The sequence below is a fragment of the Apostichopus japonicus genome, chromosome 2, assembly GCF_037975245.1.
Source record: "Apostichopus japonicus isolate 1M-3 chromosome 2, ASM3797524v1, whole genome shotgun sequence".
NCBI classification, from domain to species: Eukaryota; Metazoa; Echinodermata; class Holothuroidea; order Aspidochirotida; family Stichopodidae; genus Apostichopus; species Apostichopus japonicus.
The window spans coordinates 15,597,078-15,610,432 of NC_092562.1; the positions used below are offsets into that span (position 1 = coordinate 15,597,078).

Here is a 13,355-nt window from a genome sequence, read left to right on the forward strand (position 1 = left end):
CACATTTATATACATGTATTCATATATCATGTGTATACTGGACTGAGGAATCATTGTTACAACTCTACCTGTAATGAATTTGGTTTAGGGTTTGTACAATGCAACCTGGTGCAGTTGTCTGTGTGAGAACTTGCTAGTGGGTAATGTTTTCACAATTTCTGGGGGTGGTGAGGTTCTTCGGGCATTTGATTGGTACAGCTGCAGAGCATTAGTGACCGATGCTTTGATAGTCCCCTTCCACCATTCCCCTTGGGAAAGTGGCTGAATGCATCGTTCATGTCTTTCAGATGGGAACATAAAATGGTGGTTCTAGGAGCAGGGTGGGATTGTAATTGATGAATGTCTTGTCTCACCAATCGATGTACACTGCTCGAGAACAGAAGGCAAGCTCTTTGCCTGTTTCATCCATAATTGTATCGTCTGTCAATTTTCCTAGATGAACCTGTAACCGACGATGATCTGATAAAAGGAATTTTTCTACTTCAAATTTAGCTTTCAGCTCACCTTTTGCAAATCCACAAATGAAGTTAGGGCATCTTCAATTGTAGCCCGTTTTCCTTTGCCAATTAGTAAGATGCATGGAATGCACTGCAGTGCAATGTTGCATACTTCATCATCTGTAAAGAGGGAAAATAAGAACCTTGGGGAAAGATTCACAGACTTAACACTCATAGAGTCACTGATTATGCCTGTGTTATAAGCTAACACATTTGTGGTAATATATGATGATATATCAGTTACAAAAAGGCTTTCAGTGGAACATTATGCATTATATAGTGTGGATAGGATCTCTGACGGCTCTACAAATCCACCAATTTCTCAACAGCATCTCTGATTGTGATCCAAAGTTGGGTGGATGCCAGGCCAATGAATGTTCGTCGATGAAGCAAGACAATATTACCAGAATTCTGATGCGAGAATAGAAAACATTTGTAGCTTATAACAAATCCGATGTCATCTATGTTGAATGTGCAGGGTTGTGCCCATGCCAGACCTAAGACACTGTGTACTGACACATGGCAATCAAGCATAATACTTGACACTATTCTGTTATCTGACTGGCCACCTTAATCCCCTGACTGACCCCCTCCTCCAAATACACACCATTTTCATTATTTCCCCTGACTGAGTTGAAGCTCAGCCGGGGCCCAGTGACACATCACTGGCAGTGTCAAATGAAAACAGTTCACATGCATTTTACCTGGGTTAAGTTATTGCACCTTAGTTACCTGATAGTTGACTGCTGTCTTGATCAATCCCCAGGTGTCAAGACCAACCATTTTGCTTGTCAGCATAATGCAGTAGGTTCCTAGCGAGTGCAGGTGTCCATAACAGGAACAATTTGTCCCCACACTTTGGCTTGATGACTTCAAAGTCAAGATTAATCTGAAAAAGGATGAAATATGTGACAAATCTGCACAGAAAGCATTTTTTTGTGCCCAGACTTGGACTGTGAAGATTTTTTCCTGTATAATTTTTTACACAATGATGATAAAAGGTATATACAATATACAGTATTGCTATGGAAAAGATTTACACATTGTTAGTGTGGGTGAAAACAACTTATCACAGATAAAAGCTTTCAAATTGGGAAATTTTGGTAGCCCATCGGACTACTGCTACTAAGTGTTCTGACAGTTGTGGTAGTCCAACGTATATTTGGTTGTCTAGGGCTACACTCTGCTACAGCCTACTGAACTACCACATATTTCGAACCCTGACGATTATGCCAGGCCCTATATAGATTGAGGTTTGTCTGGTGCTGGCATCATAATCTGAATATTTTCAATGAATGTTGAAGCAATTTAGCTGAAAAGTGCAAAGTTACAGGCACCCCGTGCTACTTACAGTACTTGTTACAACACCCCCCCCCCCCGCCCCTGCTTAACTGTACACTTAATTTGTAGAATTTATATACAAGTATTTATCGTAGGGTATCATAAGGTGCCCGAATACTGCATATACACCTAGGCTACCTAACAATACGTTCCAATATTACCGTATAACAACGTGCTCAAAAAGCAATATGAACAAATAAGATCTGCTAGGCCTACTTATTTTTAACCATAATATATGCAAAACAGGCTGTTTTTTCACATCTTGACCAAATAGACCTAGCATAGGCCTATAACATTCTAGGCTAGGCCTAAATGTTATTTTGTATGATAATTCAAAATTTTCATTGCCAAGAAATTTTCAAATGAAATTGTTGTAAATTTATTCCAAGTTCTGCCTCTTTTTTGGTCTTCTTTGCCTTTCGTTCGGAAGTCAGATAGACTACAGTATGTTAGTACACTTACTGCTTAATCAGATGTAACATTAGCTATTTAACTAGGACTAGGCCTAAGCTATTTTTGTTATTTAGGCCTAACCCTAAAATTCTGGTAAAAACTCTTGTTCACAGGTGCTTGTTCCATATCTTTAGACCTATCGTTAGACCTATAACACTATACGCAGTAGGGCCTAGGCCTAACGTTAGGCTAAATGCTTCACACTACAGTAGCTGCCCCTATGTGTACAAAAAAAAACACCCCATTAGCCTGTCCAAATCTAGCCGTCATCCTCATGATCGCAAATAGGCCTAGCCTAGGGGCCTAATCATATTTACTCAGCAAACTTGGCACAACAATGCTTAATTATGCATCGTCAACAATGCTTACTTATGCAGAACTTTGTGCATCGTCATATTTATTTTAAATATACAGTTCGGCAAATGTAAGAATATGGAATAATGTTTGGTCTCCGTGCAAGTCCATGGGTCTATCCACGGGCGATCCTAACGGTAGTAATAGGCCTAGGCCCTATAGGATATATTGACATCTTACTTCTTAGTCCTATCGAAAACTTTGCATTTTTTGTACGTAGGCTAACTGGCAGCGACTAGGCTAAACGGGTCCGTTTAACAACTTGGACAGAACTTTCTGTAAATTAGCTCCATATTTTACAATTTCAACCATTAGGGGCCTAATATTCATATCAGGATTGTGGATTTGTATACCGGATACTAAAGCCTAGTAGAGGTTTCGTACATATATACATAATCTCAATATTTTAAAGAAACTACTTAGCCTAACCAGATAGTGTAATGTTTACAGGCCATGCCTACGTTAGGCCTAGCCTATGTTATGGCTTAACGTTAGGCCGTAGGCTAGTACGACTACGAATTCAGTCACCGACTTAGCCTTACGTTATGTCTTCGTATGCTACGTCAGCACTTCTTGAAATTTAATTACATATAAAAAAGATATTTGCACATGATACCATACCTTGGAATGAATAAGCCCATTCCATCAAGCCCCATTCTTCTAATTTATCTTTCACAAACGAATCCATCTGTGCTTCTGATCATGTTCGCTCTGTCAGCAAACTTGTCCTACAGCCAAGTTGTCTATGGCGCGCGCGCAGGGCCAATATTATCAGACGGTCAATGTGTGTTCGTTAATTGGCTGATCTGAAATGATGCACTCATATTCCTATAATGTTGACCAATCATAGTGCAATATTATTTTGACTCATTGTTGAAAGTCAATTTCGGACTTAGCATTAGGTCAGCTTAGTGTATGGTACAACCCAAATTGGGTTATAAGACCATCGACCCTGCGTTTGGGTCATGAATATGACCCAGGTGTTTTAAGAGTGTGGATCGTAGCCAAGTATCATGAAACCCGGAAGCATGGATTTTGTTTTCGTCATTTAGAATATACTAATTGACAGCAATTAATATATAAGGACGGGATGTCGTAGTCTGCAAATAAAGGGAGTCTACGGAAACTTTACAGTTTTCAAGACATAATGTCGGTGTCATTTGTCAATTATAACTACTTATCATGTCAGTTACTTGGAAGTGAAGTCAAAACAACATAGACGGGCTTGATAAGCAACATCCCTCGAAACGGTTAAGAAAAAAATCACATTCAATTTTGGAATATTACATATTGATTCTTTCATTCCTTGCCGAAGGCAAAAGGATATCTATGCGATGGCATGTGTGTGTTTGTATGTGTGTATGTATGTATGTGACATTTGCTTGCAAAACACGGTAAATCACTGCTTTCTGTGAAGTTCAATGGTCATTTGGGGTCAACAGAGGTCAAAAGTCTGGGAACCTTGTGAACTCGATCACTCATAAAGTACATCTGTATTGAATTCTCATACATGGTATGCAGATTCATTTTGTACAAGAACCCATTTGAAGTTGGTGGAGGTCAAAGGTCATTTGCGGTCAACAAATAAATGAAAGTCTGGAAATCTTGTAAACACGATAACACAATAAGTACATCTTTCTTGAGCTTAATACTTATTATGTAGATCGAGCTTGGTGTGTGCAAAACTCGTATTAAAATTGGTAGAGGTCAAATGTCACACACGAGGTCAACACGCATCAAAGCCTGAAAACCTTTTGAAGAAAACTACTCCAAAATTAAAGCTTCAATTTATCTGTGAATTCTCCAATGCCTATGAATTTCTTTTGGTGAACATAGTATGGTCTGATCTACTTCAGTTTAGTTCTGTGAAGGGGCTATATACAGTCTCTGTAGGTCTTCAACGAAACATACCTGGCATCCAGGTAATGAAATCTGCTTCAGGGTTCATACTCTTGCTTTAAACGTGCACTTAAACCGCCTAAGGGATTCTCCCTCTGAGCTTCAAGGGGTCAACATGTTGTCTGAAATCATGCTCAAATGGGCGCAAACTGGCTCGAGGGGTCAACAGGTTATCTCAAATGGTGCAAAACTTGGTCATTTTCTCAAAAGTATTTCACAGTCGTGTAGCTCTGAACAACTATTTAAAGGGATTTTCAAGCTCAATGTTGATAAAATGTATCCATAAAGTTCGCGTGTCCTCGACTATACCCCATTATAATAAAAATCACTTTACATACGAATTTTAATTCACGTAATTCACTAACTTATTCAGGTATACCTTTCATTATAACTAGAGATACTAAACTTTCTCACGGATGAAGAGTGCGATCACGTGGTCGACCTCGCTCTGCAGAATGGGCTCGAACCTAGCGGCGTGGTGATGGAACTTCTGCCTTCTCTTAGCAGCGGAAATGAAGACGAAATCCAAGAAATATTCAGCCAGTTGGATGTTGATGAGGACACCTTCCTGAATCCAACCGAATGTGCTGATGGATTAATGGATATTGCTGAGGGTATGTTATCGGATCGTGACGTCAGAATGTTAATGGCAGAATTCAAGATGGATCCCAACGAGGATGAACAACTAGATTTTGAAGAGTTCAAGGTGAGAACTAAAAGGTCTCTTTAAACATCTGATCACTGCAAGAACTATATACTATAATCTATCACCTAATTACAGCTCGTTAGCCGTAGACGGTCACTTCGTGTCATATTCATTATATATATATATATATATATATATATATATATATATATATATCCGTAGTTCCATTCGATAATCTGATCCTGTGTATTGTGTAGGGACAGAATTTCTGGATTTTTTATTCATTATAGGTTATTGTCAACAAAAGAGTAGCAAATGACCATTTTATCACGCTAATTGAAATGACGAATATACATATGCCCATTAGCTTTATATGAAACCAGAAAATGCTATTTGCTTCACACGTTATACCCATAAAATAATTAGAGTAAAGAATAAAAGTAAAGTTTGGATTAGGAAATAAGGAAGGTCAAACAAATCTGTACAAATAAGTTGGATTGAATTAGCTGAATACATTTTGCCGATGTTAATTCATTTCTTTATACCCATCATCTACTTCCGGTTGAACTTTAAGAGATTATTATTACTCAGGTGATTATCGATTGAACAATCTGACAAAAGGAAAGATGGGGGACTACAAGAAGATTACTACAAATTATATCGAATAGGTTGAAGCTATACTGAAGCATGTTATTATCCAATAGTATAAGTTTAAGCTGTACTAAAGCATGTTTATATCCATTAGTACAGGTTTCAGCTATACTGAAGCATGTCTATATCGATTAGTGTAGGTTTAAGCTATACTGAAGCATGTTTATATCCAATAGTATAAGTTTAAGATGTACTAAAGCATGCTTATATCGATTAATATAGGTTTAAGCTATACTGAAGCATGTCTATATCGATTAGTATAGGTTTGTGCTATACTGAAGCATGTTTATATCCAAAAGTATAGGTTTAAGCTGTACGAAGGCATGTTTACATCGATTAGTATAGGTTTAAGCTATACCGAAGCATGTTCATATCCATAAGTATAGGTTGAAGCTATACTGAAGCATGTTTATATCCAATAGTATAAGTTTAAACTGTACGAAGGCATGTTTACATCGAGTAAGTATAGGGTTAATTAAGCTATACTTAAGCATATATATATCCATTAGTATAGGTTTAAGCTGTACTTTAGCACGTTAGTATCGATTAATATAGGTTTAAGCTATACTAAAGCATATCTATATCGATTAGTATATATGTTTAAGCTAAGTATACTATGCGAGAGTGCATATACAGGTCTAGTGGTGCTGAGATGGGTACACACAGCGTATACACTACAGTGTGTACAATATCGTATACGCATATATCGGCTATCGAAACTTTTCGGCAACGGTTTTCCGAGCTTGGTAGACCAATAAGCGCGCATGGGCCGTGAATTAATTGTACGCCTCCCACCAAAAATCACGATATCTGGCCTTTGCCTTTATCCATAAGTATAGGTTTAAACTGTACTAAATAATGTTTTTATCACGTAATTTATGATTGTTTGAATTTAGACATTCCTTTTCTGACAGTAGACATAGACACGGTAGATTTAGTGAGTCACCTATCTATATATATCCAGATGAGTTGAAAAACTTGAGCTTCTTCTTCTTTGGATGTTTTTATAAAAATGTTTATCAAAGACAAGGCCAATGAAATATGTGTTTGGGCGAGAAGAAGCGTTCACAACATTTTCACGGAACATATTGCTAATAAATTTGATAATAAACAAATTAATCGGGAAAGCATGCGGAACTGGGTTCTGTCAGGGCTTAATCTTGGGAGATTCATGATTTGAGTATAGAGCCCGCATGAAAACACCGACCTATGTGTGAATGTGTATCTAACATCATTCCTATATATTATACTATATCATAATAACCTTCATTACACTGCTCTCGTGTTAACGGCCTCGGCTGGAGGCAATGGCCAAAGTGACATGCTATCTCAATTATAATACACACGATTGATGTTCCCCAAAGCTAGTGCTTAAAATATTTCTTTCCCTCTATTTTTTTCTTCTTCTTTTTTTCCCCCCTTTTTTATCTGAGGCCTGCTGCACGTCATGTCCTTCCATCGTATTCTTGCATTTCCTTTGATTTGAAAGAAAAAAAGGGAGATATTGAATGCGATTGCTTGCAACTAATTATTCAAATATGATTCTCGAAGTCAATATTGTCTGTCTAGCTTCCCCCATAATAATATTGCGTGACATACGCCTACAGAAGCATTTGTGTGCCATTAATAACGATGCATTTCTAGTCTTCCTAAATGAATTTATCTGAATACTGCGACTATAGCAGTCGTTTCCACTATCCTTCATTCATGTTAAAATTGTCACAGGAATAAAATACTTGGCGTGGGTGTGCGTTTGTGAACAGCGAAACTTTGATTTCATCGCTGTTTTTTTTTTCTTTTTCTACTTTTTTCCCCCTTCTTATCTGAGGCCTGCTGTCTCATGTCCTTCCATCGTATTCTTGCTTTTCCTTTGATTTGAAAGAAAAAAGGAGATATTGAATGCGATTGCTTGCAACTAATTATTCAAATATGATTCTCGAAGTCAATATTGTCTGTCTAGCTTCCCCCATAATAATATTGCATGACATACGCCTACAGAAGCATTTGTGTGCCATTAATAACGATGCATTTCTAGTCTTCCTAAATGAATTTATCTGAATACTGCGACTATAGCAGTCGTTTCCACTATCCTTCATTCATGCTAAAATTGTCACAGGAATAAAATACTTGGGTACTTGGCGTGGGTTTGCGTGTGTGAACAGCGAAACTTTTATTTCATCGCTGTTTTTTTCTTTTCTTGGAGGGGGCCTCTTTCATTGCTTTTACCAAGACAAGTCAGATTCGACGCGTAATTCAAGTCGATGTAATTTCCTCACATGTACATATCTTTTCTTTCAATTTATTTTATTTTTTTGTGGGGGGGGGATTACAAGTGAAAGGTAATTTGTGGTCATCAGAGAAATTTAAAAAAACAATACTCCAAAATTAATGCAAAATTATGAATTCATAACTGTAATGTATATATCCACTTTATGGAGTAAACGGAACCTATTGCTTTCGTAGATATCAAAGGTTATTTGAGGTTACCTGAGGTCCAGGTCTGAAACCTCGTAAACTAGGACGACTCCAAAAGCAAAGCTTGGTTGTAATTTCATATACGCGGTATCTGAATCCACCTTATACTGATAACAAGTTTTTGTGTTTGTCGAAAGGTCATTGGAGGTCGCCAGAGCCAAATCTGATAACCTTGGTAAACAAAATTTACTCTCAAAGTGAAGCTAGGTGAACTTCATACTTAGTGAGCAGATTCACCTCAACACTTTTTTCCCCATTTTTTTCTTTAAAGGAAAAAAATCAGATCTAACAATAATCTACTATATTCTACTATAATCTGTTTTATCAATGTTTGGTGAATTTTTTTCAATATTTCATAAACTGAGAAAAATAAAATAAAATTCACTAGCTTCAAAAGTCAAGTTTCATATTCAAATAATGACGAAATAATTCAAAAAATAGAGAATTTTCTAATCGCTTATAACGTAGGGAAAAAATGTCTGTGCGACTAAATTAGAACGTACAATTTACCACAGTTTGAGTAATATTATGTTCAATATGTTTGAGATAATGAGCAGTGCCTGAGTCCGGACTGTTCCTTTAAATGATGGTTATGTGTATGTGTGTGAGGAATCACCGAATCAGGCACCGGTATTCTGGATAAACCACGTGATCTAATTTCACTTACGACTTCCTGTATAGAGATATTATTTCCTGTTGTTTCTGTTACGGATCAATTATTCTGTCAAAACATTGCACATTAGCAACGTTTTGTTGCCACGTTAAGCAAAGGATAGCTAAAGAAACATATCCGCTATAGTGTAAATCCTCTGTTAACAACCTTCTTTATTTTTTGGCATCATCATTTTCTCGTTTTTCCTGTAGTTGATCTGGACCGCTGACATGGAGAAATCTGTTAACGAATGGGTTAAGAAGAAAATTGCGAGCAATGATACCTCCTTTGAGTTTAGTAATACCCGGGTCAGCGATCAGGCTTGGCTGGATCAAACTTGGGAAGAAGATGAAATCTTACAAAGACTTCATGAAAGGTGAGGGTTACGACGATTATTTTTGGTAAAATAATTCGAAAGTGTAAATAAATTGAATATATAATAATAAAAGCGTAAGCCAATTACCCCCCCCCCTCCCCCCTCCCCCCAATTTCCAAAGTAATTAATATATACGTCATTTCAGACCGGACATGACATTTTGAACATGTACATAATATGGGGTAGGGGTGGGGGCGGTGACTGAGGATAAACGGGAAGATGCACGAGATTCCGTACCGAGGCTGTACGGCTTCCACGCATGCCAGTAAAATGTGCCGGTCTGCCTGGTAGAACGCGGTCGTTGAATACTTACTGCATACACCAGGGACATCGCAGCTCTCCACCTGAGGAAAGCATATATACAGCATACAAGATGTTTCGAGAACTTTGGACATAACCCACTGAAACCCAATCGAACGCGAATGGAAATACACGCGGACTGACTTGATGTGATCGACAAACGTTAAAAGGTTTCAAAGAGATGCTCGGCAACCCTCTCTCAAGGAAGTAAACGTGGTGGGGGGGGGGGGGGCAGGGGGTTTCCAAGCCCATCATTCCCCGTCTCAAGTCTGCCAGTTATATTTGACACAGTAGGCCCACGCATTGCACGGATATGGAACCTAACGTCTTAATCGAAAGAAAAACACTCGGATATCATGTACCCAGAATTCCATTCACCCGGTTAATCGCTATTTCATCTTACTCATTTCTAGGTTACAAGGTTAAGTTTGTTGTTTCGTTGAAGTAATTACGGGTTCATTATTCTGATTATGTTGCTACCATCTGGCAATCAGATGTTTCTCTATAGTCGTAAGCATGCATGAAATGAATCTCCACAGCCTTGTTCTTCCTGTCATGAGCTTCCCATAATACATTGGTTTAGCGAACATGTTGTAGTCAATTGTCCTGACTATGCGAAACGAGACAGATGTGTTTCATCTTTCAGCGGACTTTTTGTCTGTATTAGTACTTTGCTTCGTATACCCTGGAGTGAATATTTAAAGTAATATGTGTTGAAAGATATAATGAAATGATACTTGGTTTCTCTTATTTCTAAAAGCCGGAACTATATATAGATACAAATATATTGATGTCTGCATGCAAGATAAATATAAAATGTAAACTTACCGTGTGTATGTGCAAGTATGTGCAAGTATGTGAAGGGATCAACTGGAAAATTCCTCATTTTAGTTGTAGGACATTTTTCTGAAAACAAATACTTTTTTTAAGAAAAGTCACCCAAGAAAGAACCTGGGTACGACAAACCAAACAACCAAACGACTGATCCGCTCTCAACCCCAGTCCCCTTGCACCGAAACTGTGAGTGTGTGATCATCGTCAGGGGTTCTGAAAGCAAAAATTTAAACTTCACGGTTAGTCGGTGTAGTCTGCATTTTAGGTAAAAAACAAAGGGTAGTACCTAAGTATATAGCCTAACATACAAAATTGATAATGTTGTGAACATGCTTGTTAGGGAAGATTCCATCGCCGAAGACGCAAAACCGACCAATCCATCTCCCGTATAGCCGTTGATAGTACTAACTTCACTAGTGACGTAACACCGTCATGATCACATGGATACAGCCTCATCGTTAGGGGACTGGGGTGGAGAATGGTGGGTCAAGTTATTTGGTCTTTCGTGTCCAAGCTATATCTTGGATGACTACTTAAGAAATATACCATAAATTTAAAGCTATAGGCTAAGACTCATTTCTCCCTATACTATTGGCACTTTAAGTGTCACTTTGAGTTTGTTCCCGCCCTAAAATGTCAACTGTCGTCGTCTGCTAATCCTTTAGTTTTCTAAACGATTTTTTCATCTTCTCATGAATAAACTGAAATCAACTGCTTGTGACTTTATAGAGAGAGAGACAGTGGCAAACACTTTGGGGACATCTTGCACTAAACGAAGTTCCCCAATCTGACGTAGAGATTCCATTATTACCTCCCGTGTTATGTATTATTAGTATTGTAAATTATTTGATAAAACAGATACTATAGGCCGAAATTCGAGGATGACTTAACATATTTTAATAACCTCTTGCGAGGGGTTCACTCATCTCAAGTGGTTCCGGTCGATGTAGGAGATGAATAATGATAAAGAAGAAAACTGCAGCAACAAAACAGAAAGGGCTTTAAGAGACTGAATCCATTAATAAATTGACTTTTCGTCGCTATACTTACGAGAGAAAGAGCTTTCCCCTTAAATTTAAGACACGCATACGCAATATGTATAGTCTATTTGTACCTAGGAGAAAGGTGGATGAATCAAATCCGGACAGGAAAAAATATAATGCGATAAGGAAACTATATAATAATATTTCAAAAATTGAGAACAACCACTTTAGTCTATATACGAATAACCATACAGACATAATACACATGCCCATATGTTGTAAGCAAGACATGTTCATTCTCTGCTTCTTTCCACTGTCGCTATATATAGCAGAGGCGTCGAGACCTGTCGTAAACTGGACCCCAGAGTTGTATTCCATGACCCCTCTCAGTGGTGGTGCTACGGGGGAATGAGGGGAATTTTCCCCCTCCCCCACTCCAACATCCCCCAACAGATGTGGTACTTATCCAAAATATATAGAGCTAGGCAAATCTTTTATATTAGAAACAGCTTCCAATGCCTACCAGAGTCAACCGCTAAAACATTTTATTGGCTCTTAGTCGCCGGCGCTCAGTTTGTCAAACTTCGAAAACAATTTTAGCCATCGTCAAGTAATAGCACCATTTTGCGTCTAAGTCATTTTACCTGTATAGAAAAAGTCCCAAAGGGGAAGGGGACACACGTCCCCTTAGACCCCTCTCCCATGTCAGTGTTAAATTTTCTTAACCCCCCCCAAAAAAAATTATATATGTATTCCTTTCCCCTAGTTGCCCCCACCCCCTGATTGCTTCAGCTGGTGCCGCCACTGCTCCTTCCCCTCTCATCAGTTATTATAACGTTGTGAGGACGTTGTAAGAAATTTTCTATAGAGCTCTTGTCGTTGGCGGATGCAACGTAAAACGTCTCTAAAATGACGTTATGCTGAAACTATATAGTATTGTAAATGAAATAAATGTCATCGTTCTGAAATCTGTTTTGTTTTTCCGCGCATTGAAGGTCTTTCATCAAAACAAACACGTCCGGATATGGATTAGTTTAATATCATCTATTTGTAATTCTCTTATGCAGGGTTATCAAATTAACACAGCTGCCGCGAGACATTGTCATCAGTAGTGAGAGCTTACAGGTGAGTTTATATGAACAGCATCAACCAAATTTTTCTCTTATACAACAAGTATGTTGACATATATATGACTAGCAGGATATTACGGAATAAGTTTATACCCGGCATGTAGAAACACAACCCACATTATAACCATCACATCCTTATACCCAAAGCAGTAAACATGAGCACTTGATGTCCCCATTGTTCACCTGTTCATGGTATCCATGGAAACTCTATTGTGTTAAAATGTTGGTGCCGCGCCCCGCCAAATGGTGTCGGTTCCTTTTTTTTTATGCATGTGATGGTTGGCTGGCTGGCTGATTTCTGTATGATAGTCAGTGGCGGTCTGGCCACACGGGCATTTGGGCCGGAGGGCCGATGAGCCGGTGGGCTGGGGAGCCTGGTAAAAATTACAGCCCATTTTCACAGTAGTTAAAAGAATACAGACGGGATATGTAAAAATATATTTTTAACTGTAGGAATCAGCTCATGAAATCACTATGTTAGTTATAGTCTGTTAGTTCGTAACAAAAGAACGTGCTATTGGCAACCCGTCCGTCCTAATATTTTTACGACGAAATATACAAGTACGGTGACCAGTGTATTCTGACATATATATACATAGCATTGGCAGAGAATATACAGATTTTATTCATCTGCACCTCGTCCTCCAGAAAATGAAATAAAAAAAGGTAAAATCTTATTAAATATTATATATTATTATATATATATATATATATATTAGTATATATATTATTATATATATATATTAGTATATAATAGTGGATTT

General features: G+C 38.0%; 1 protein-coding gene across 1 annotated transcript in view; it reads left to right on the forward strand.

The window, feature by feature from the left end:
- The window catches only part of LOC139979633 (transmembrane prolyl 4-hydroxylase-like), a 35,587-nt gene that overhangs the window by 15,515 nt on the left and 6,717 nt on the right, over positions 1-13,355 (forward strand). The window contains exons 4-6 of the mRNA XM_071990631.1: positions 4,940-5,250; positions 9,181-9,344; positions 12,529-12,586. Of these exons, the coding sequence (XP_071846732.1) occupies positions 4,940-5,250; positions 9,181-9,344; positions 12,529-12,586 (533 nt within the window). The remainder of the gene's footprint in view (positions 1-4,939; positions 5,251-9,180; positions 9,345-12,528; positions 12,587-13,355) is intronic.